The sequence below is a fragment of the Cetorhinus maximus genome, chromosome 9 (genome assembly GCF_964194155.1).
Source record: "Cetorhinus maximus chromosome 9, sCetMax3.hap1.1, whole genome shotgun sequence".
NCBI lineage: Eukaryota > Metazoa > Chordata > Chondrichthyes > Lamniformes > Cetorhinidae > Cetorhinus > Cetorhinus maximus.
This window is the reverse complement of record NC_135887.1, coordinates 100048581-100069348: the sequence shown is the minus strand read 5'-3', so window position 1 is coordinate 100069348 and position 20768 is coordinate 100048581. Positions and strand designations below refer to the sequence as shown.

The 20768-nt window shown below is 45.7% G+C and overlaps 1 protein-coding gene across 5 annotated transcripts in view; it reads right to left on the bottom strand.

Moving 5' to 3' along the window:
- The window catches only part of dennd5a (DENN/MADD domain containing 5A), a 367813-nt gene that overhangs the window by 117314 nt on the left and 229731 nt on the right, over positions 1-20768 (bottom strand). For all 5 annotated transcript variants that reach the window (XM_078549185.1, XM_078549187.1, XM_078549186.1 and 2 more), the window contains one exon: positions 54-141. In XM_078549185.1, the coding sequence (XP_078405311.1) occupies positions 54-141 (88 nt within the window). The remainder of the gene's footprint in view (positions 1-53; positions 142-20768) is intronic.

Sequence of the window (20768 nt, the reverse complement as noted above, 5' to 3'; positions counted from 1 at the left end):
TCAACACTTGGCAAATTTCTATTAATGTATATTCAAGGCTGAAAACTCCCTACCTGTGCTGTTGGTGCTTCCTAATACAGCTTCTTTTTTTCCCTTAGTCTCTTGGTAATGTAACAGGTGAGACCATAGTGCTGATTTACCCTATCAATAGAAAATACAGCATAATGCAATATTATACTTGATGTTTATATAATACTTTTCATGCAACTTGCGGAGTTCTGAACGCTGGCTCCCGCAAATCATTTTTTATAACAATTAGTTTGTTCATAAAACATTGATACTTAACAATGCTAGGCCTCAACTGCTCTCAAAGAGGTAAGTGCTAACATGGCAGGGATAGTAGTGATTGTTTAAAACAACTCATTTTTGGTGAGCATATCAATGGCCTGCACAAGTTAAAAATAGTTGCTCGACAATTGCAACATGTTCAAGATGGAGTCAGGATATGTTTTGCCATCACCTGTCATCCTCTATATCCACAGCTCTAATGCTTCAGAAAAGTAGAAGAGATCTGAAGCAGCCTGAATAAACTAAACCCTTGCAATGGAGGTCAACAAGAAGAATGAACAAGTGCAGATGCTGAAACTTCTAACAGTGATCAGGGAAGATACACTATTCCACCTTGCTGGATTGAGCCAAAGCTGGAAACAGAGACAAGATGCTACTAGTGCTGACAAAGTTTTCTCAGTACTGCAACTGTGTAAGAACAATTAGTTTGAGAGATGTAAGTTTAACAGATAAATACAAGAAACTGGGTAGACATATGACCAGTATCATACAGTACTTCAAAAACTTGTTGAAGACTGCAATTTCCATTCTAATGCCAGAAGAGATACTCAGAGATTGACTTGTGTTCAGAATTGCAGATACAAAGGTGCAAATAAAAAAATACTCAGAGGTTAATGCAAACCTTTTGAAGACTTTATTATACATCTAAAAGTGTGGTGATGCAACTCAAAGTCATAGGGGATATGAGCAGAATATGAGTGCACTCACCTGCTGGAGATGAAGATTGGCAGGGGAAGTATGAGTCTGGATTCTTTCCCAAACTGCAGTCAGATGTGCTTTCCTCTTCACCAGCCAGTAACAAGTGAGTAACTCTGGTGTCTTCTAGTGTACATGGGATGCTCAGTTACATTCTTCTATTCTTCTATTTACAATGCACCCTTCTCTAATTCAGTGCAATTTGACAAAAACCTTGCAGCAATACAAGCATATAACATTTAAAAATGTTCTTATGTCTGCACATCACAATTGTGATAGAAATCACCACTGAATTGTATTGATTGGAGCAGTAGGCTCAAAGGACCAAACAGCCTACTCCTGCTCCTATTTCTTATGTTCTATGTTCCATAAATACAGGAAGCCAAGGAAATCTCAAGACACGACAAAGGCAAGCGTTGCAATATCACCAGAGCACATCCCAAAGACTCATCAGTGTTGGAACTGTGGATAGAGACATGAGTTTCACAGAACAGAGCTGTGCCCAGCCTTTGGGACAATGTGCAGCAAATGTAGCAAAATCAACTATTTCACAGTGAAATACTGTGGAAAAGGGTCACCAGCACTGTTACAACTGGTTCCCAGGTGAGGTCCCCTGATTTGTTGTGATCCTGGATGAGGTACCCCAAATTGTTATGCTCCCAGGTGGCACCCCTTCTTTATTCAACCACCTCCGTTGGTTGCAATAAGGTTAATTTACAAAAGGATCCCTTCCCTCGTGGATACCTTTTCCCGGTCCAAATGTATTTATGTTTTAAAAGGAGCCAATTTAACCAGGCTGTCTTGAGTCAAAGAAAGAGTGAGATTATTAGTTACTAAACACGAGAAAAAAATATTAAAAACACAACAGACATACACAAACAAAACACACAGATTAAAAATGAGAAAATTGAGTCCGAAAGTATAACTTAAAAATATATATGAATCAATTCTTCAGCTTGTCCTTGAGGAGCAGATGGTGAAATGTTGCAGCCGTTAAGTTGGGGTGATTCTGGAAGCGCTGACTTTGGCAGCTGAGCAGTTGGTTTTGGAGATTCTTGGTTCTGCAGGTTGGCTGAGAGTAGTTGTCCTGTTTCCTTTTTGACTGTAGTTTTGCTGTCTTCTGACTTGCTTCCAACAATCAGAGAGAAAGGTATTTTTTTAACCTGCAAGCACAAGGATGCCCAGTTGGTGTTCTTCAGCTGTGACCTTCACAGCACACACACACCAGAACACCAGACTAACACACAGAACTAGGGTTGCAGTTGGCTTTTTTAAACCCCTTTCCTTGTGTATTCCTGGAAGGGAAAATACAAACATGTCTTTCGCCCAGATTTGTTTTCCTTTCAACTCAGTTCATTTCATAAGTCTGGGATATAATTCAACAAGTGGTGGTTTTGGCTGAGCTTTCCATTTTCCATTTTCTCTGCAACCACAGGAGATTATAGTTCAGTTTGTATTGTATCTTTTCCATCGAAGTGCCTCTGTCTGAAACAGGCTGTGCCGCACCTTTTAGGTGTGTTCTCTCTGAACTAGTTGGTCAAATGACCCACATAGGAGTTTTCCAGCAAATGGTTACCTTACAGTCTTAGCCAGCTTTTGCTTGTATGCCCTCTTTTAATAAAAACACAGGTCTTACCTAAAAGTTCAATATGTCCATAAGTAATTTGGAGATAGGATCCGTGGTCATGACAGTGCATATGCATACAGCTAGGGCAATACATGACAAACCAAGGACAGAAAAAGTCTCCATCATCATTGAGGCCAGTGCTATTAGTTTCAAAGATTCATAGCATGTTGCAGGCAACTAACTCAGGTTTTAAACTGACACTGGCACAGAATGTGCTGTGATTCCATTTCACCAATATCAAAAAACTTGTGAGGGGACTAAGACCTCACCCTGCATTTTTTTTAATAAAATAGATACAGATATCCTCATGGCTATTTCTAAAATTTTAAAAACTGGACAAAGAGCTTTTAAAATGGCTGAAGCTATGTCTGTCTGTGACCCTTAAACTAAAGGAGCCACTATGGCAGTATCGTAGAACCTGCACCTCTTTATCTTTGAAGAGACACTAACAAACACCCTCCCCCCACCCCCCCCACCCCCCGGCCCCCGTGGGCTGCAGAATCCAAATTCAAAGAGAACTATATAAAGGCCATATGCATTTCATAACCCAGGTTGGCCAACCAGAGTCTACTCGTCTGCTGGGACAAAGGGCCCCACAACCTTCCTATCAATTCTTAATGATTGAGATATTTAACCATCTTGGGGACCCAGGTGAGGGATGGACATCCCTTGTCAAAGACAATGTGGAAAGGTGGGAGTCATGTGACATGGACCTCTAGCTTATGTACCAATAATATTGCCTGGCTGCACTGCAAAATCTCAGCTGCAATTTTACCATCTAACTAGCAACATCACAGAAAAGGGGCTCTGCCCAGATTGAATACCTTGCCCTATCTACGCTGTTTTTACTGGAACTTCTGTACCATCACCTACAAGACTGATTCATCTCTGCATCTCTGTCTCAACATGTTAACACCACCTGAAAAGTGGCATTATACATTATCGGTCCTCAACCTGCCAACCTACATGAAGGAATACCTCAATGGGCTTTGATTCTGGATTCTGCAACCCACATGAAACATAATTTCTTTTCTCTGTAGTCTCTGCACTGTGAACCTTTCTTTTCTCTATCCCTTTTTTACTGTATGAATGCAAAGGAGGAAACATTGCGACCCTCCTCCCTCGTTCGAGTGTGTGCATATAAACTAGCCCTTTGAGTTCATCCTATCTCGAGTTTGTTGTAAGGTTATTGATAGAAATTGGATCAGACCAAAACCGAGGGGATTGGGAAATTCACCACCGCTTACAAAGGGGGAAACAAATTAAAACACCTTTCTGTTTATGGATGGGTGGTGAGAGCAGAAATTGGTGCTGTTTAAATTAACCCCCTTCTTGTCTGTAAAAGACAAGATTTTAAGCTAGCAGAGGTTGAGCCAATTAAGACAGAGATTGTAGCTTAAAGGATAATTAAGAATCAGGGTCAAATGTGGTGATTTTAGGTATAAACTGGACAGTAAGTTCATCGCTAGCACAACAATATACCCTCTGCTCTGTAAAACAGCCCATGTGGGTATGAACATCATTGGTGGGAATTTTAATAGGATAGCAGAGGTGGGTTTGAAGATGGGCTTGCCAGCAATATCTCGCTATCGGCTGGGGTGCCAGCACATTCCACCTCTGGCCTACTACCAGGGAGGCGGCTTATGGGAGAGTGGCGGTTATCCATCCACCAGAACAAGTAGCAAATTAGGTCAATCAAAATGCAAATTGAGGGCACTCTTCACTCGCAGTCTGTATTTTTCAGATGGCAGGCAGGACACTTGATGTGGCTGCAGCCCCTAGATGGCATAGTGGCAGCAAGCGGGAGGTAGGCCAGATTGCTGTGGGGTGGGGGTCAGAGGCATAACCAGCAAACTAGCAGCAGTCTGCAGCCACAGCCACTCTCTGGAGGGGTTCCCTCACCACAATAATGGTACAAAATATGCGGTGGCCACGGCTGCCAGACCATTTATAAGTCTTCAGAGGGCATCTCCATTCTGAGGCACACTTGCAGTTTCCCACCTCCAGTAGCAGTGCCCACCTCTCCCAGTGGGCTGTCAGCTGCCCAGTCCCTCAGGTTCTCCCACTGGCCCTTCCGGCTGCAGAGCCCAGCTGCCATTTTTAATTGAACAGGGCTCCCAGAAGAAATTGGCTGCCTCCTCGAAAATCTCCTCCAGGATTCTACCATGGCTATTTCTGGGTTCCTGACCTGGAATTCAGCCTGGCATCAGAATTACAGCCCTGGAACAAAAGCTCAGCCCATTAAATCTACAGATACTGAGGAAATTAAAACAGCAAAGAAAAATAACTCAGGATGAAGCATCAGCAGACAATGAGCCATGGATCTGCCTTCAGGCAGAAAACACAAGGCAAGAGATGACCAAGGAATTTAACAGAGCGCCATCTACTGATGTATCAGTATACATGTTTGACAACTACAAACCACTGTCCAAGGAATGCTTAGTATAGAAACATCCTTGAGTCTTCAGTGATGGTGCAGGATAAGTTGATGGAAAGTGCCAAATCAGGCTTGACAAGGCAGTAGATCTGAACCGACATGCCACATGTCACGTACCAGTGATTTTAAGTTGAAGGGAACCCTGAAATTTCATCATTCCTGTAAGAACACCAACTTCATGGATCAGTTCAACGGTAGTCAAAGCAGAGAAGAACAGCACACTATGCATCTGTTTAGATCCCAAAGGTTTAAACAAAGTTATCAAGTGGGAAAATTATCCTCTACCGACTACAAAAACTGTAGCTACACACCCACAAGATACAAATGCCTTCATGATTCTCCACATCTGCAATGGGTTTGGGCACAAGTTTTGAAAAACAATCATTACATCTAACCACATTCCACATGCCTATTGGTCAATGCTGTTGAAAGCACATGCCATTTGGGATCAGTTCACCATCCAAAGTCCTCCAACACAAAACACGCAAGTTGGTGGAGGGCTGCACGAGATGGAGCTAATCGTAGTTGATTTTATAACTATTGGTTTTGGACAAGTGCTTGAAGAGGCAATTCTTCAAGACAAACACCCGGAAGGTTTTCTTTAGTGATGTTACAGACACAAAGTTGTGTTAAACATGGGCAAACTGAAACTTCCTGGGCAAGAAATACCTTTTATTGGACACATTGCTGCCAGGACGAGGATTTTGTATTGAACCAGCCAAAGTTAAAGCAATTTTGGGGTTGCCATCACCAACTTACTTAACAGCGATCCAAGGACTGCTTAAAATTATTCAACAGCTGAGTAAATTTCTCCTGCATCTGTCAGACATTACAAAAATACTTAGAGATTTGGCACAGAAGGAAGCAGAATGGTTCTGGGACAAATCACAAGAGCTGACTTTGCAATGACTCAAACAGGCACCCCAATGCTTTGCTATGAAAATCTCAGGGAAGAAATTGCCATACAATGTAGCACAGCTCAATCTGGATCAGAGCAGCAATGGTGCAGAACAGACAACCAGTCATACACATTTTCAGCAAAGACAAGATATGCCTAGATCAAGAAAGAGCTTGTAGTAGTTATGTTCACCTGTGATAAATCTGAAGCTCACATCTATGGTCAGATGGTTGTAAGTGTTGAAACTGACCATCATGCATTGGAATCAATAGTGCTCAAGCCATTAAACAGCCCGCCAAAATGACAATAACCTACTCACTGATGCTCAATTTGGGTTCCACCAGGACCACTTGGCTCCTGACCTCATCACAGGTTTGATCCAAACATGGACAAAGAGCTGAATTCAAGGGGTGAGATGGGAGTAACTGCCCTTGACATCAAGGCAGCATTTGACCAAGTGTAGCATCAAGGAGCCCTAGCAAAACTGAGGACAATGGGAATCCACTGGTTGATGTCGTACCTTGCACAAAGGAAAATGGTTGTGATTGCTGGAAGCCAATTATCTTAGCCACAGGAGTTCCCAGGCCCAAAATTGTTAGCTGCTTCATCAATGACTTTCCCTGCATCATGAACTCAGAAGTGGGAATGATCACTGACATTGCACAGTGTTCAGTTCCATTCACGAATCTTCAGATGAAGCAACAATCTATGCCCACATGCAGCAAGACCTAAACAAAATACAGACTTGGACTGAAAAGTGGCAAGTAACATTCATGTCTCATAAGTGTCAGGCAATGACAATTTCCGACGAGAGAATCTAACCATCTCTCCTTGACATTCAATGGCATTAGCATCGCTAAATCCTCCACCATCAACATCCTGGGGATTACTATTGGCCAGAAAGTGAACTAGACCAGCCATATAAATACTGTGGCTACAAGAGCAGGTTAGATGCTGGGAACTCTGCAGCAAGTAACTCCCTAAAGCATTCACAAGGCACAAGTTAGGAGTGTGATGTAATACTCTCCACTTGCCTGGATGAGTGCAGCTGCAACAACACACAAGAAGCTCAACACTATCCAGGATAAAGCAGCCTGCGTGACCTATCCACCATCTTAACCATCCACTCCTTCCACCACTGATGCACACTGCATAGTTTACAATATACAAGATGCACTGTAGCAACTTGCCTTCGACAGCACCTTCCAAACCCATTACCTCCACCACCTAAGAAAACGGCATCAGACACATGGAAACACCACCACCTGCAAGTTCCCTTCCAGGTCACACATCATTCTGACTTGGAACTATATTGCTGTTCCTTCATTGTTGCTTGGTGAAAAATCTGGAATTACCTTCCTCACACTAGTGCCGGTGTATCTATCCAATCATCTTCTCAAAGGGAATTAGGGATGAGCAACAAATGCTGGCCTTGCGAGCAATGCTACCACCCCAAGAAAGAATTTTAATTAAAAACTACATAAGGAACTAAAGGCAGTCACACATTCAACACACATCAGCATAGAAGGTTGTATCTGCAGAGATACTGGCCTTGGATGTCAAAAAAAACTCAAACTAGACATTGCTAAGTGAGTTATCTGTTGGGCTCACCAGAGTTTTTCAAATAAGAGCACGCTGTTGTGGCTAGGATTTGGTCGAAGGTTAAGGAGTGACTTGTGTAAAGTACATGACCACACCCTGTTCATCATGTGTGATTACTCCTGTAACTTCATCAAAGTAGCCAGACTGACTTCAGTTACACCACGTGGTGTTCTGAGAGAAATCAAGGAAATGTTTGAGAGGTTGGAGTTACCAAATATCCTAATAATAGGTAATGGTCCACAATTTACATCAGTAGAATTTGCAGTATTTGTTAAGAAATGGAGATTTAAATATGTGACATCATCACTTCATGACACAGCAGAAAAAGAGAATGGAAAAAGGGAAGGGAGAAATGGAATGAGCAAAAAAGGTAGAAAGCAAGAGAAATAAAAAAGGAGTGAGAAAAAGAGAAACGGAGAGCGCATGACAAACAGAAGAGTGCACAAAAAAGGGGGAGCGCACAAAAAAGAGGGAGAGCACACAAAAAAACAGGAGCACACAAAAAAATGGGAGAGCACACAAAAAAACGGGAGAGCACACAAAAAAACGGGAGAGCACACAAAAAACGGGAGAGCACACAAAAAAAGGGAGAGCACACAAAGAAAACCGGAAGAATGCACAAAAAAGCAGGCGAGTGCACAAAAGGGAGAGGATGAGAGGAGCCAAAGAGGGTCAGAGAGAAAAGAAGAAAGGAAGGAAATAAAAAAAGATAAGGGAGGAATAAAATAAATAAACAAACTGCAGCAGCTCCACTGCAGCAATGTCAACCTCTGCCCCAGTTCTACTAAACGCCAGGTCTATCCTTCAATATTCCCAGAGCCCAGCTCTGTCCAAATGCTACCAATCCTTTGGACCATCTCTAGTGCACTTAATCTCACTTCCCCTAGTCAGTATTACTAAACATCAACACTGGCAACTTCCTCAGGATGGGGGGGTTCTCCCTATTGACTGCTGTGATTGGCTTAAACCCCATTGTCATGAATTTTTGCCAGAGTTAGTGATTAATCAGGATGCACCTGAGGAAACTTCTACTGCAGGTATCTAACTCCAACTGGACATCCTACATGTTATCTTGCTGCCTATTCTCAGGCTTAAAATTGGTAAGGGATAAAAATTAAATACACAGTTAAGGGAATTACTATGTGTACGACTCACTTGCGGCTTTCACAAAGCAATATATGGCGTCATGGAAGTTAATCCAAAGAATCAGTAAAAAATTGCAAAATGCCACTTTAAAAATACAAAGTGTCTTATTCGGCTACTGTAAATCAGTATTCTTGATATTAACCCCTACATGGCCTAAAGACATCTATTGCTATAAAACAGTGTATCCTTTGACTCATCATAAGCAATGTCATGAAGATGTGCATGGATTTCACACAGAAATGACTACTTTATATTCAGTAAAATATGCTCTTTTCACTTCGAAACAGGCCTCATTGATGAACAGGGGAGGCAATTGTTACCAACATGATGTTTATAAGATTGTTATGTTTTGGGACTGTGTCTTTAACTTGTGATAAAATGAAGGGGACCATGTGACCTGTTCTGAAGTCTGCCTGATAACAGGCCTAGATGATATGGCTCTTAAAGACCAAAAGGTGGCCTAGGTGTTTGCTGGAAAGAAGGTGTAAGGTGTTCACAGTTGGAAACAATGGCAGCAGCATTATGCTTACACTGGTTAGACTGCAAGCCTTCAAAGTCCCAGGGAGATGTTGAGAATGTCAGGTTATAAACAGTTATACTTTAAACTGTCATCTTACTCCAAGAAAAAGAGAGTTGAAGAAGCATTCAAGGACAGCTAATCAGTATTTCTACCTAGATACAAGGCCTGTGTGATTCATGTACCATGGAGATAGGCTTTGAGAGGAAAAGGGCTTCCTAAAGATATTCCTGAAACTCATAGACAAGACAGTCTTCCAAAATCAAGGAGGGGCCAGCAGCTAGAGGCTGATTATGGTTCACTGTTTAGGAATGCGGATGGCACCTTGCACTCGGATTGAAAAAGAACATGGAGAGCAGGGAGACTTCATTTTAAAAAGAGCGCGAAGAGTGGGGAGACTTCATTTTATAAAAGGGCATGGAAAGCGAGGAGATTTCATTTTAAAAAGAGCGGGGAGCCTTTATTTTAAAAAGAGCATGGGGAGCGAGGAGACTTCATTTTAAAAAGAGCACAGAGAGCAAGCAGGCTTCATTTTAAGAAGAGCGCAGAGTGCGGGGAGACTCCATTTATAAAGAGTGCGGAGAGCGGGAAGACTTCATTTTGTAAAGAGCGAGGCTTCAAAAAGGGGCATGAGAGGGAAAGAGCAGCGAGACTTCATAAAGAGCACGAGAGGAAGAGGAGACGATGATTGGTGAGTGACAGGTGAGTAAGCACTTCACATAAAGTTTAAGATATGTCAGCTAAGCTCGGCCATGTGGAATGTGTATCCTGCGGGATGTGGGAAGTCATGCAGGCACAAAGTACCCTCGATGACTACATCTGCAGGAAGTGTCACCAGCTGCAGAAACTTGAGCTCCGGGTTGCGGATCTTGAGCGGCGGCTGCAATTACTGTGGTGTATCCGCAAGGCTGAGGGTTATGTGGATAACATGTTTACTGCAGCTAAGAAGTACACAGGCAGAGAAGGAATGGGTGACCGCCGGGGTATCTGAGAGAAACAGGCAGGTAGTGCAGGAATCCCCAAAGCTATCTCGCTCTCTAACCGCTTTTCTATTTTGGATACTGGTGAGCAAGATGGTTCCTCAGAGGACTGTAGCAAGAGCAAGTTTGTGGCACCTCAGGTGGCTCAGCTGTACAGGAGGGGAAGTGGAAGTGCTATAGTGGTGGGGGATTCCATAATTGGTTTCCGCAGCTGTAAATGTGGCTCCAGGATGGCATGTTGCCTCCCTGGTGCCAGGGTCAAGGATGTCACAGAGCAACTGCAGGACATTCTTTTTGGGGAGGGTGAGCATCTAGAGGTTGTGGTCCACATTGGGACCAATGGCATAGGCAGGAAAAGGGACGAGGTCCTGAAAGTGGATTTTAAGGAGTTAGGAATGAAATTGAAAAGCAGGACCTCAAGAGCAGTGATCTCAGGATTACCCCCAGTGCCACGTGCTAGTGAGCATAAGAATAGGAAGATTGAGCAGTTCAATATGTGGATGGAGAAATGGAATAAGAGAGAAGGCTTTAGATTTCTGAGGCACTGGGACCAACTCCGAGACAGGTGAGGCCTGTACAAGAAAGATGGGTTACACCTTGACAGGACTGGGACTAATGTTTTCACGGAGAAGTTTGCCAGTGCTGTTGGGGAGGGTTTAAACTAGATTGGCAGGGGGATGGGAACTGAGGGGAAATTCATAGAGGAAAGGAGAAAAACTGCCAGTGGGAAGTAGAGAAGTATTAGCTGATAAGGAGGATGTATCAGTGAGTAGTATCAAGGTAAATAGAATACTTGGAGAGTTTGATAGAACTAGAGTAGGCTATAGTGAGTCATTAGATGGAGTCAGAGCAAGGGGAAAAGCCTAAATCAGGATTAATGTGCATGTATTTGAAGGCACAGAGTGTGGTTAATAAGATTGGTTAACTTCACGCACAGGTTGACAAATGGAACTATGACATTATTACTATAACAGAGACCTGGTTCAAAGAAGGGCAGGACTGGGCATTAAATATGCCTGGGTACAAGGTATTTAGAAGAGATAGTAAAGGAAGAAAAGAGGGGTGGCAGTATTGATTAAGGATGGTATTACGGTTCTGGAGAGAGAGGATATCCCAGAGGGGTCAAGGACGGAATTTCTCTGGCTAGGGCTAAGGAATGTAAAAGGTTCAATAACATTGATCAGCGTAGTATATAGGCCACCAACTAGCAGAAAGGATGTGCAAGAATTATAGAACAATTATAACAGGGGACTTCAATTATCCAAACACAGACTAGGATAGGAATAGTGCAAAGGGACAAGAAGGGCGAGAGTTCCTGGGATGCGTTCAAGATAATTTTCTGCAGCAGTATGTTTATGGTCCAACCAGAGAATAGGTACTGTTGGACCTGGTTCTGGGGAATGAGTTGGTACAAGTGGATCAAATAACAGTGGGAGAGCATTTATGGGACAGCGACCATTGTACCATAAGGTTTAGATTGGCCATGGAGAAGGACAAGGAGCAATCCAGAGCAGGGATAATTAATCGGGGGAAAGCCAACTTTGATGGGATGAGAATGCATCTGAATGAAATGGAATCAAATGTTGGTGGAAAAGACAGTAGCTGAACAATGGGCTAGCTTCAAAGAGATAGTATTGCAAGCAATGTTAAGGTATATTCCCTTGAAGGGGAAAGGTAGGACAAATAAATCTGGAACACCCTGGATGATGAGAGAAATAGAGGTGAAGATGAAAAGGAAGAAGTACGCGTATGACAGATGTCAGGTAAAAAGTACAATGGAAAATCAGGCCGAATATAGAAGGGCCAGAGGGGAAGTGAAAAATCTAATCAGTAAAGCAAGGAGGGAGCATGAAAAGAGACTAGCAGCTAACATAAATAGCAGCTAACATAAAAGGGAATCCCAAGGCTTCTATAAGCACGGAAATAATAAAAGGGTGTTAAAAGGAAGGACAGATCCATTAAGGGATAAAAGAGGAGACTTGCATGTGGAGCAGGAGAAGTAGCGGAGGTATTAAACGAGTACTTCACATCTGCCTTTACGAAGGAAGAGTATGCTGCTCATGCCGAGATGAACTCAAGGAATTTACAATTGAGAAGATGTTAGAAAGGCTATCTTTACTTAAAATTGATAAGGTACAAGGACCAGATGTGATGCATCCAAGGATACTGAGGGAGGAGAGAGTGGAAATTTCAGAAGCGCTGGTGATAATCGTCCAGTCTTCCTTAGACACAGGGGTGGTGCCAGGGGACTGGAGAATTGCAAATGTTACACCCTTGTTCAAAAAGGAGTGCAAGGACACCAGCAACCACAGACCAGTCAGTTTGACTTTAGTGGTAGGGAAACTTCTGGAAACTATAGTTCGGGACAAAACCAATATTCACTTAGACAGGTGTGGGATAATTAAGGAGATCCAGCATGGATTCATTAAAGGAAAATCATGTTTAGCTAATTTGAAATTTTTTGAGAAGGGAACAGAGAAGGTTGATAAGGGCAATGCTGTTGATGTAGTGTATATGGATTTTCAAAAGGCATTTGATACAGTGCCACACAATAGACTTGTGAGCAAAATTCTAGCTCATGGAATAAAATGGAAAGCAGGCAATTGGTTAAGAAATTGGCTGAGTGACAGGAAACAGAGTAGGTCTGAAGGCAGGTCTGTAGTGGGGTTCCCCAGGATTCAGTGTTGGGACCCTTGCTCTTCTTGATATATATTAATGACCAAGACTGTGGTATGCAGGGCATGATTTCAAAATTTGCGGATGATACATAGATTGGACGCATTGTCAACAGTGATGAAGACAGTCTTAAACTTCAAAAAGACATGGGGCAGAATTTTGCCCTTGACAGGCGGGCGGGCCCGACCTACTTGGCGGCAGGCGGGCAGCCGATTGCCGCCGCCAAAATGGGCCGCGCCGCCATTTTGCGTGGGCGGGCCAATTAAGGCCCGCCCAGCGGGTTAGCAACTCCCGTGTAGAACGGGAAAGTCGTTGCGGAGGCGGGCGTGCTCAGACTGCCGGTTCCAATGGGGAACCAGCAGTCTATATAAAGAGTGGCCAGGCAGCCTCGTTGAGACAGTGCACCATGGCCACTCAAAGAGAGAGACAGGCTGCTCTCAGAGGACAGGAGCAGGAGCAGGAGCAAGAGGAGGGGGAAAGGCTGCAGGAGAGGCCAGCAGGGGGCCAATGTGCCCCTCGCTTCTCAGATGCATGCCTTGTTGTCCTCCTCCAAGAGGTGTCCAGCCATCAGGATATTTTGTGTCCGGAGGATGGGAGGAGGAGGGCCCCCCATGTCACCAGCCAGGCGTGGCAGGAGGTGGGTGACGCAGTAAGCGCCCATGACGATGTGCGGCACACAGGAACGCAGTGCTGCAAACGATTCAATAATTTGCTGCGCTCTGAAAGGGTGAGTACCATGTCGGCCTTGGTCATTGACCCAGCAGGTAGCCTTAGCCTTTGAGCGCCCCCCACCACCCCCCCACCCCCGCCACCCCGCAACCCCACGTCTTAGTGTCGTTACTGCATTGGGCATTTGGCGCACACTGGGTGGGCAAACAGCTAGTGACCATGCTTACATCAGCCTTAGTGGTTGAGGAGAAGATGGGTTCTCCCTGCAGAATATGTTGGTGTTTGTCACATTTGGGGGCAACCTGCAGGGGAGGCAGCTAGACACATACTCAGAACTCCAACACATGTCATATTGATGGTGATGAGATGGTGGAAGGGGGGCCTTAAGGTGTCGTGGCCAAGTGCCATCTGCTGGCCTCGGCGCCGCACCTAGTTGTGCCTCCTTGCCATGGACGCTAAGACCCGTGTGTTATTCAAAGTGATGGACACTGAATGTGTCCAAGGTGTCCGTTGGGGAGGGGGTTGGGACCAGCTGTACTATCTTCTGGGGACTGATCACCAGTAGTGTGGACAGGAGCCTCTGGAGGCCTCAGATGGGCCACTGTGGTTGGGGTGCGGTGTGCGCGTGCAGAGTACATGAGCGATCAGCCCCAATAAATCCTCTTCTCTGTTCTGCAGGCAAAAACTGAGCACAATCTAAGAGAGTGCGAGCGGACTGGTGGTGGGCACGCCCTGCTCCAGCGCCTCACCACCTTCGAGGAGCAGGCTATGGAGCTGGGGAGGAGGCAGGCGGCCAGGGCGGCAGGTGGTGGCGAGGCTGGGGTGCAGCGGCCAGGTATTTGAGGTCCACAGTCCCATCCACTCTGTCTGCCCACCATCCAAACCACTGATGGTTGCTGCAATTGTTAATGCTGCAACACTGCTCATTCACAGACCGAGACACTCTGACGTGTGGGTCATACACAAAGGTCCCTCGTCCCCTTGAGGATGTGCATCTCCAGCACCTTCCAAAGTCGCCTTATCCCATTTGTGACCACTATCCCCATGGCCTAACATGCCATGGCATCGCTGCTGCACAGCCAAAGACATTTTGCATCTTAGGGGGGTTGGTACCTCCACCACCCTTTCAGTCAGTGCACCCCACATTACTCTGTCCAAAAGGCCCTCAGCACCTCACCTGTCAACCTCATTGCACTCAACTTAAATAAACGCCACCACGTTACTCATCCCTGCGCCAAGGGGAAATGTTGCCTTCTGCCCACCTGTTCTATGCCCCTCTTAACGGTATAAAGGTCAATAATGTGACCTGTCAATCTCCTGTGCTCCACTGCAAATGTCGCAAGTACTTGCAATGCTTCCTCATCACCACAACTATCCAGGCCAGCATGCCTCTGCACTTTCCCCACTCCAATGGAATATAACATTCCATGTGGCATTCCTTAGGCCATCTGACCAGCCTGTCTGTATGCGCGTCTAATGTTTGGGCCTCCTCTTGACTCTTTTCCAACCCACCAATGTTCGTCTCCTTAGGGTCCTGAAGGGTGAGCGACTTATGAGGCTGGGGGGGAAAGGGATGAAAGGTTTAACTGACTGAACGCTAACTGATGCACTGTCCTTGTTAATTTCAGCATCACCACCACATGGCCGGGCGCAACGACACCGGAGCCCCCCCTCCACACCTGAGGGCCAAGACGTGCAACTTGTGGCACGTCATTTCAGCCAGCCAAGCACCAGCGCAGCCACAAACACTTCGGTGGGGAATTTAATGTCAGCTAGTGTCCCAGGTCACAGTGGAGAGGGCACTTCACAATCGCTAGAGGAGATGGCAGGGACAGAGAGTGCCGCTGGCGCCAGCAGCCGAAGGGCTGCAGGGGACCAGGCACATGCTGAGTTCAGCACTGATGATGTGCCTCTGGAGTTGTTACCAATGCAGCAGCAGCTGCAGGACAAGCGGCAGGAATCGTGTTTGCATCTGGCAGGGTTGCATGAGGGTGTGCTTCAGTTGGTCTCTGTAGTGGAGGAGTCCAGGCAGAGTGTCAGTGAAGGCATGAACCTCAGGACAGAGCTTCACGCTTCCTCCTCTGAGAGATTGGCGACTCTCATGGGGATGGGCTTCGATTGGATGGAGACTCTTCTGATTGGGTTACACTCTGACCTGCCAGCCCTCACAGCAGTAATGGCCACGGGTGGTCATTCCCAATGTGGGAGATGTTCTGGGCACCAAGTGTCAGCGCTCAGTGCCCATGCATCTGCGGTGAGTAGGGAGGTCCAATGTGACCTCACGTCGGCGGAGCAGCTGCCTGTCGTCGCTGCGAGCTCCTCTCAGGGCGCTCCGGATGAGGGCAGCAGCTCCTCCACCCCTCTGCCTGTCAACATTGCATCCGTTGAAGCTGCGACAACTGGGGAGGTGCCAGTTCTGGAACTGGCCAATCCCTCCAAGGCGAGGCTATCACAGGCTCCATGGGCCAGAGGACACCCTCCAAGGTCATTGACGCCAACAGGACAGCAGAGTCAGCAGGCTGTCTCACAAACCACTCCGAGCAATGGAGCGGCACCTAGAAGTAGCACCCGTAAACAAAAGCATAAGGCACGTTAGGCACTCCACGGGTACGTCACTGGTGATTTTGTGTTGGCCCTAGATTAGGGAAAAAATAGTTATGTTTGTCATAGAGACGTTTCTGTTTTATGTTGGATGGAATAAAGTCCACTTTTCTGACCATGACTGAGGGTGTTTCCTTTGCACTGCATTTGTATGTTTCACAGACATATCATGAGTGTTTGAGTGGACATTGATGTTTCTGTACTAAGCCCTTAGTTGCAGCTGATGTGGTGGAAGATGTACCGCCTAAGTGACACATGTGGAAGCGCCAGACATTGCTGGTCCTGCTGATTGATGTGTGTGGAGCTAGCTGAAGGTTCGTTACATTAAATTGTCCCGGGTGTCCCTGCCTCCTTGGTATAGTAGCGGGTCGGCGTGCTGCCCTTCATCATCGCCCTGTGCACCCTCATCCTCTGAGCCACTGCTGGATTCATCATGTGCAGCCTCATCCAGTGCGCCAAGGTCTTCATCGTCAACTGCATCCCCCCTTTCCAGCGCAAGATTGTGCAGAGCGCAGCATGCTACCACTATCGGAGAGACGTGATCTGGGGGGTACTGGACTGCGCCCCCTGAGCGGTCCAGGCAATGGAAGCGCATCTTGAGAAGACCGATGGCACTCTCCACCACAGCCCTTGTGGTACCGTGGCTCCTATTGTAGCGCTCCTCAGCTTCTGTTCTTGGACGGCGGAGTGGCGTCATGAGCCACCTTCTGAGGGGATAGCCCTTGTCACTCAGCAGCCAACCATCCAGCTGAGCTGGAGCACTGAAGAGCCCCGGCACCTGAGAGTGTCTGTGGGTGTAGGTGTCGTGGGAGCTGCCTGGGTGCCTTGCACAAACTTGCAGAATCAGCATCCTGTGATTACACACTATCTGCATGTTTATGGAGTGGAAGCCCTTCCTGTTGACGAAGGCATCGGGCTCACCTGCTGGCGCCTTGATGGCCACATATGTGCAGTCTATTGCACCCTGGACGCGGGGGAAGCCAGCAATGGCCACGAAGCCTCTGGCTCACTGTGCCTGACTTGCCTGGTCACAGCGGAAGTGGATGAAGGTCAATGCCCGTCTGAACAAAGCGTCTGTAACCTGCTTGACACAAGTGCGGACAGCTGATTGGGAGACACCGCAAAGATCACCCACCGAGCCCTGGAAGGATCCAGAGGCATAGAAGTGGAGGGCAACTGTGACCTTCAGAGCCGCTGGCATGGGGTGTCCACCCACACGGTTAGGGGAGGTCTTAGGGCCAATCATCTGACAGATATAGTTGGCTGTCTCCCTTGAGAGACGGAGCCTCCTTCGGCACTGCACCTCGGTCATATTGAGGTAGCTGCTTCGCCGCCTGTATACCTTGGCAGCAGGGTAGTGGCGTCTTCTGTGGCCCTTTCCACCTTGGACAACCTCTTGGCTCTGCGCCTGGCTTCCCAAAGGTGGCGCCCATGGAGGCTGACTGCGCATTCCTGGCCTCCTCCTTATTCTAGCCCTCCCTTCCTCCTCAAAGGAGCTGCCTCCAGTGGAGATGTCAGAACCCATACCCAGGCTAAATGAGGCCTCCGGAAAGCTGCAGGCCTGATAAAGATAACTGTCTGCAGACTGGTTTCAAAGTACACAAAAAGCTCTTGGAAATCGATGTGAACTGCTAACAATCACACAGGCAAGTTTAAAACACTTTCTCCATTAAATACTTCATGAAAAACATGAACAACCCCTCTGAGTCCACATATCCCACCAGTGCATGAGTTTTAATAAAAAATAACCTACCTGCGTGCCCATTGGGCCCATGCACGAGCCAAAGTTCGCACGGGCCCCTCAAAATTGTCAACGATTGACAAGTTAAGGGCCTTAACGAGGCCTTTAATTAATGGCGGGTGCGCTTCCCGCTGCATAGCGCGCCTGCCGATCTAAATATCGTGATGCCGCGCGCTGATGTCGGGACGCTCACGCGACGTCAGTGCGCAACATTTTAAGTGCTGATGTGTGGGCTCCGCCATCCGCACATCAGCCAGAAAATTCTGCCCATAGTGTTAGGAGATAGAGGTAGTTTAAGTAAGTTATATTTGTATTTAGTGGTTGTTAGGAATGCATTTTAGCTTTAAAGTTTGTTTGATTTGTATTTCTGTGTCTGCATGATAAAAAGGTCAAATTGAGTTTTAGTTTCACTTTTCAAGGCGCCTGCATTTCTATGACAGTTTTATGACTGCAAGTTAAGTTAAACACATAAGAGTAGAGAAACTGGGCTGTTGCCTAGCAACAGATATCCAGAGAGGCTGGTCCCTCCCACAGACACACACAGAAGAAACTAGAAACAGCAGTTTGATTTGGAAGCTGTTTGAGTTCAGTTGGTTTTGAAAGTAGCTGCCAGGAGAGACTGTAGCAAAGAGGTCAGATAGCCAGTCCCAAGCTAAAGAGCCCAAAATCCAGGGGACTGGAGCAGGAGAAAGTCCCAAGACCACCTTCTAGTCAAAAGGGGAGGACAGGAACCTGGAAAAGGTCCTGTTAAGTGAAGTTAAGAGTGAGGGGCAGAGAGAAAGCTTCAAGCTTCAGATTTAAAGAGACAAAAGTTGCAGAAAGCAGATTTTAAACGAGAACAGCTTGCAAGGGGCCAGAAAGTCCAAAGAGGCAACTGGAGGTCTATAACCCTTTGCTACGTGCGTGTGAAGCTGTGGTACTGTTGACAGTTGAGCTGGTGAGAGAGAGTGTGTGGAAGACAGCTTGAATGCATGTGGTAACCCGGGGTGAGGAACATCGGAAGGAGAGTTCGAAGCCCTGGAGGTGAACCCTTGTGGAAGGAGTCTGAGAAAAAGCGTCGGTTCGGGAGAAGATTCCAAAGAGAGTTCTTGGAGAGCGGAGATTTAAAACCCCCGTGTGAAAGACGGAGTTCAATGAGATAGATTGGTTCATGGTGTGACAAGTGTCTGGGGGGAGTTGAGAGATCCATAGCATCTGTTGGGGGTGACATCTGTCACTTGGTTTCAGAGTGTGGTGTGTCTGACCACAGGTTGCCAATTGGTTTACATGGGCTGTACTTACTGTGGATATTAGAGTATAAGATAGCTTTTGTAACTTGTGTTTTCCTTACAAATCTATATATATCTGTAAAGGTATAATTGTGGGTGAAGGAGTATTGTAATATAATTCACCTTTTCTTGTTTAATAAGTGTTTTATTCTTTTGTAAAGTTCATCAGCTGACTTCTGTGACTCTGTATGGTAGCTATTCTCCACATATCTAAACAAACAAATTAAAAGTTAGGGTCTATCAAGCTGGGTTCCATCCTAGGATCAGGCTTGTCCAGGAGTAACCTCACCTGGGATCATAACAATAGACATATTGGTAGATTGGGCAGACAAATGGCAGATGAAGTTCAATGCAGAAAAGTCTGAGGCGATTAATTTTGGCAGGAAGAATATGCAGAGACAGTATAAAGTGAAGGGAGAAACTCTAAAGGAGGTGCAGGAACAAAGGGAGCTTGATGTATAAGTACGTAAGTCATTGTAGGTGGCAGGGCATATTGAGAGAGCAGTTAATAAAGCATATGGTATTCTAGGCTCTATTAATAGGAGCATTGAGTCCAAGAGTAAGGGTGTCATGTTAAACTTGTCTAAGATGCTGGTTATGCCTCATCTGGAGTACTGCGTCTAGTTCTTGGCACCATACTTCAGGAAGGATGTGAAGGCACTTGAGAGAGTACAGAGGAGATTCACAAGAATGATTCCAGGGATAAACAACTGTAGCTATGAGGAGAGGTTGGGTCTGTTTTCTTTGGAGAAAAGTAGGCTGAGAGGAGACTTGGTAGAGGTATTCATGATCCTGAGGGGTATGGACAGGGTAAATAGTGAGAAACTGTTCCCGCTCAAGAGTACATCAAGAACTAGAGGGCACAGATTCAAAATAATGGGCAAAAGGAGTAGAAGTGATGTGAGGAAAAAAATTTTCACCCAAAGGGTGGTTGGAGTCTGGAACAAACTTCCTGAAAGGGTGGTGGAGGCAGGTTCAATCGAGGTATTCAAAAGGGAATTGGATTGCTATCTGAAAAGAATGTGCAAGGTTACAGGGATGAGGCAGGGGAGTGGGATTAGGTAGAATGCTCTTTCAGAGAGCCAATGCAGACTCGATGGCCTCCTTCTGCACTGTAAAGATTCTGTGATTTTGTGAACCAAATTCATGAGGATTTGAAATGACTGAAGGATTCGCCTAGCTTGCGCCAGAGGGAGAACTGCCAGGAAAAAAACCTCACCATGAAAGATAGTTCTTGGGCTAAAACCTACCAGAATGGGAAATGAAAGGAACAGAAATAAACCCTCAAGAGCTAAGAATCACTTTAGACTGGGTCCAGGAAACTTGAATAGCTGCTAAAGGGACAGAGTAAAGTTTATCTGGTTGTGTTCAAAAAGGAAAAGTTCTGTTCTGTTGTTTAAAGGATAAGTTGCTGACAAAAGCAGTTTAGTTAAAAATACTTTTAGTCTGGTTGCTACAATAGAAGTCACAAATGTGAAATCTTGTCGTGTCATCCTTTCAGCTATCAACTGGAAGTTTGAATTTCTTTTTTTTTTAAAAAGCCATTGGTCTCTGTGGGGATCATAACAAAATTAAATATTTATAAAAGGTAAATGACAGAGAGAGGGAATAGTTTCTAAAGT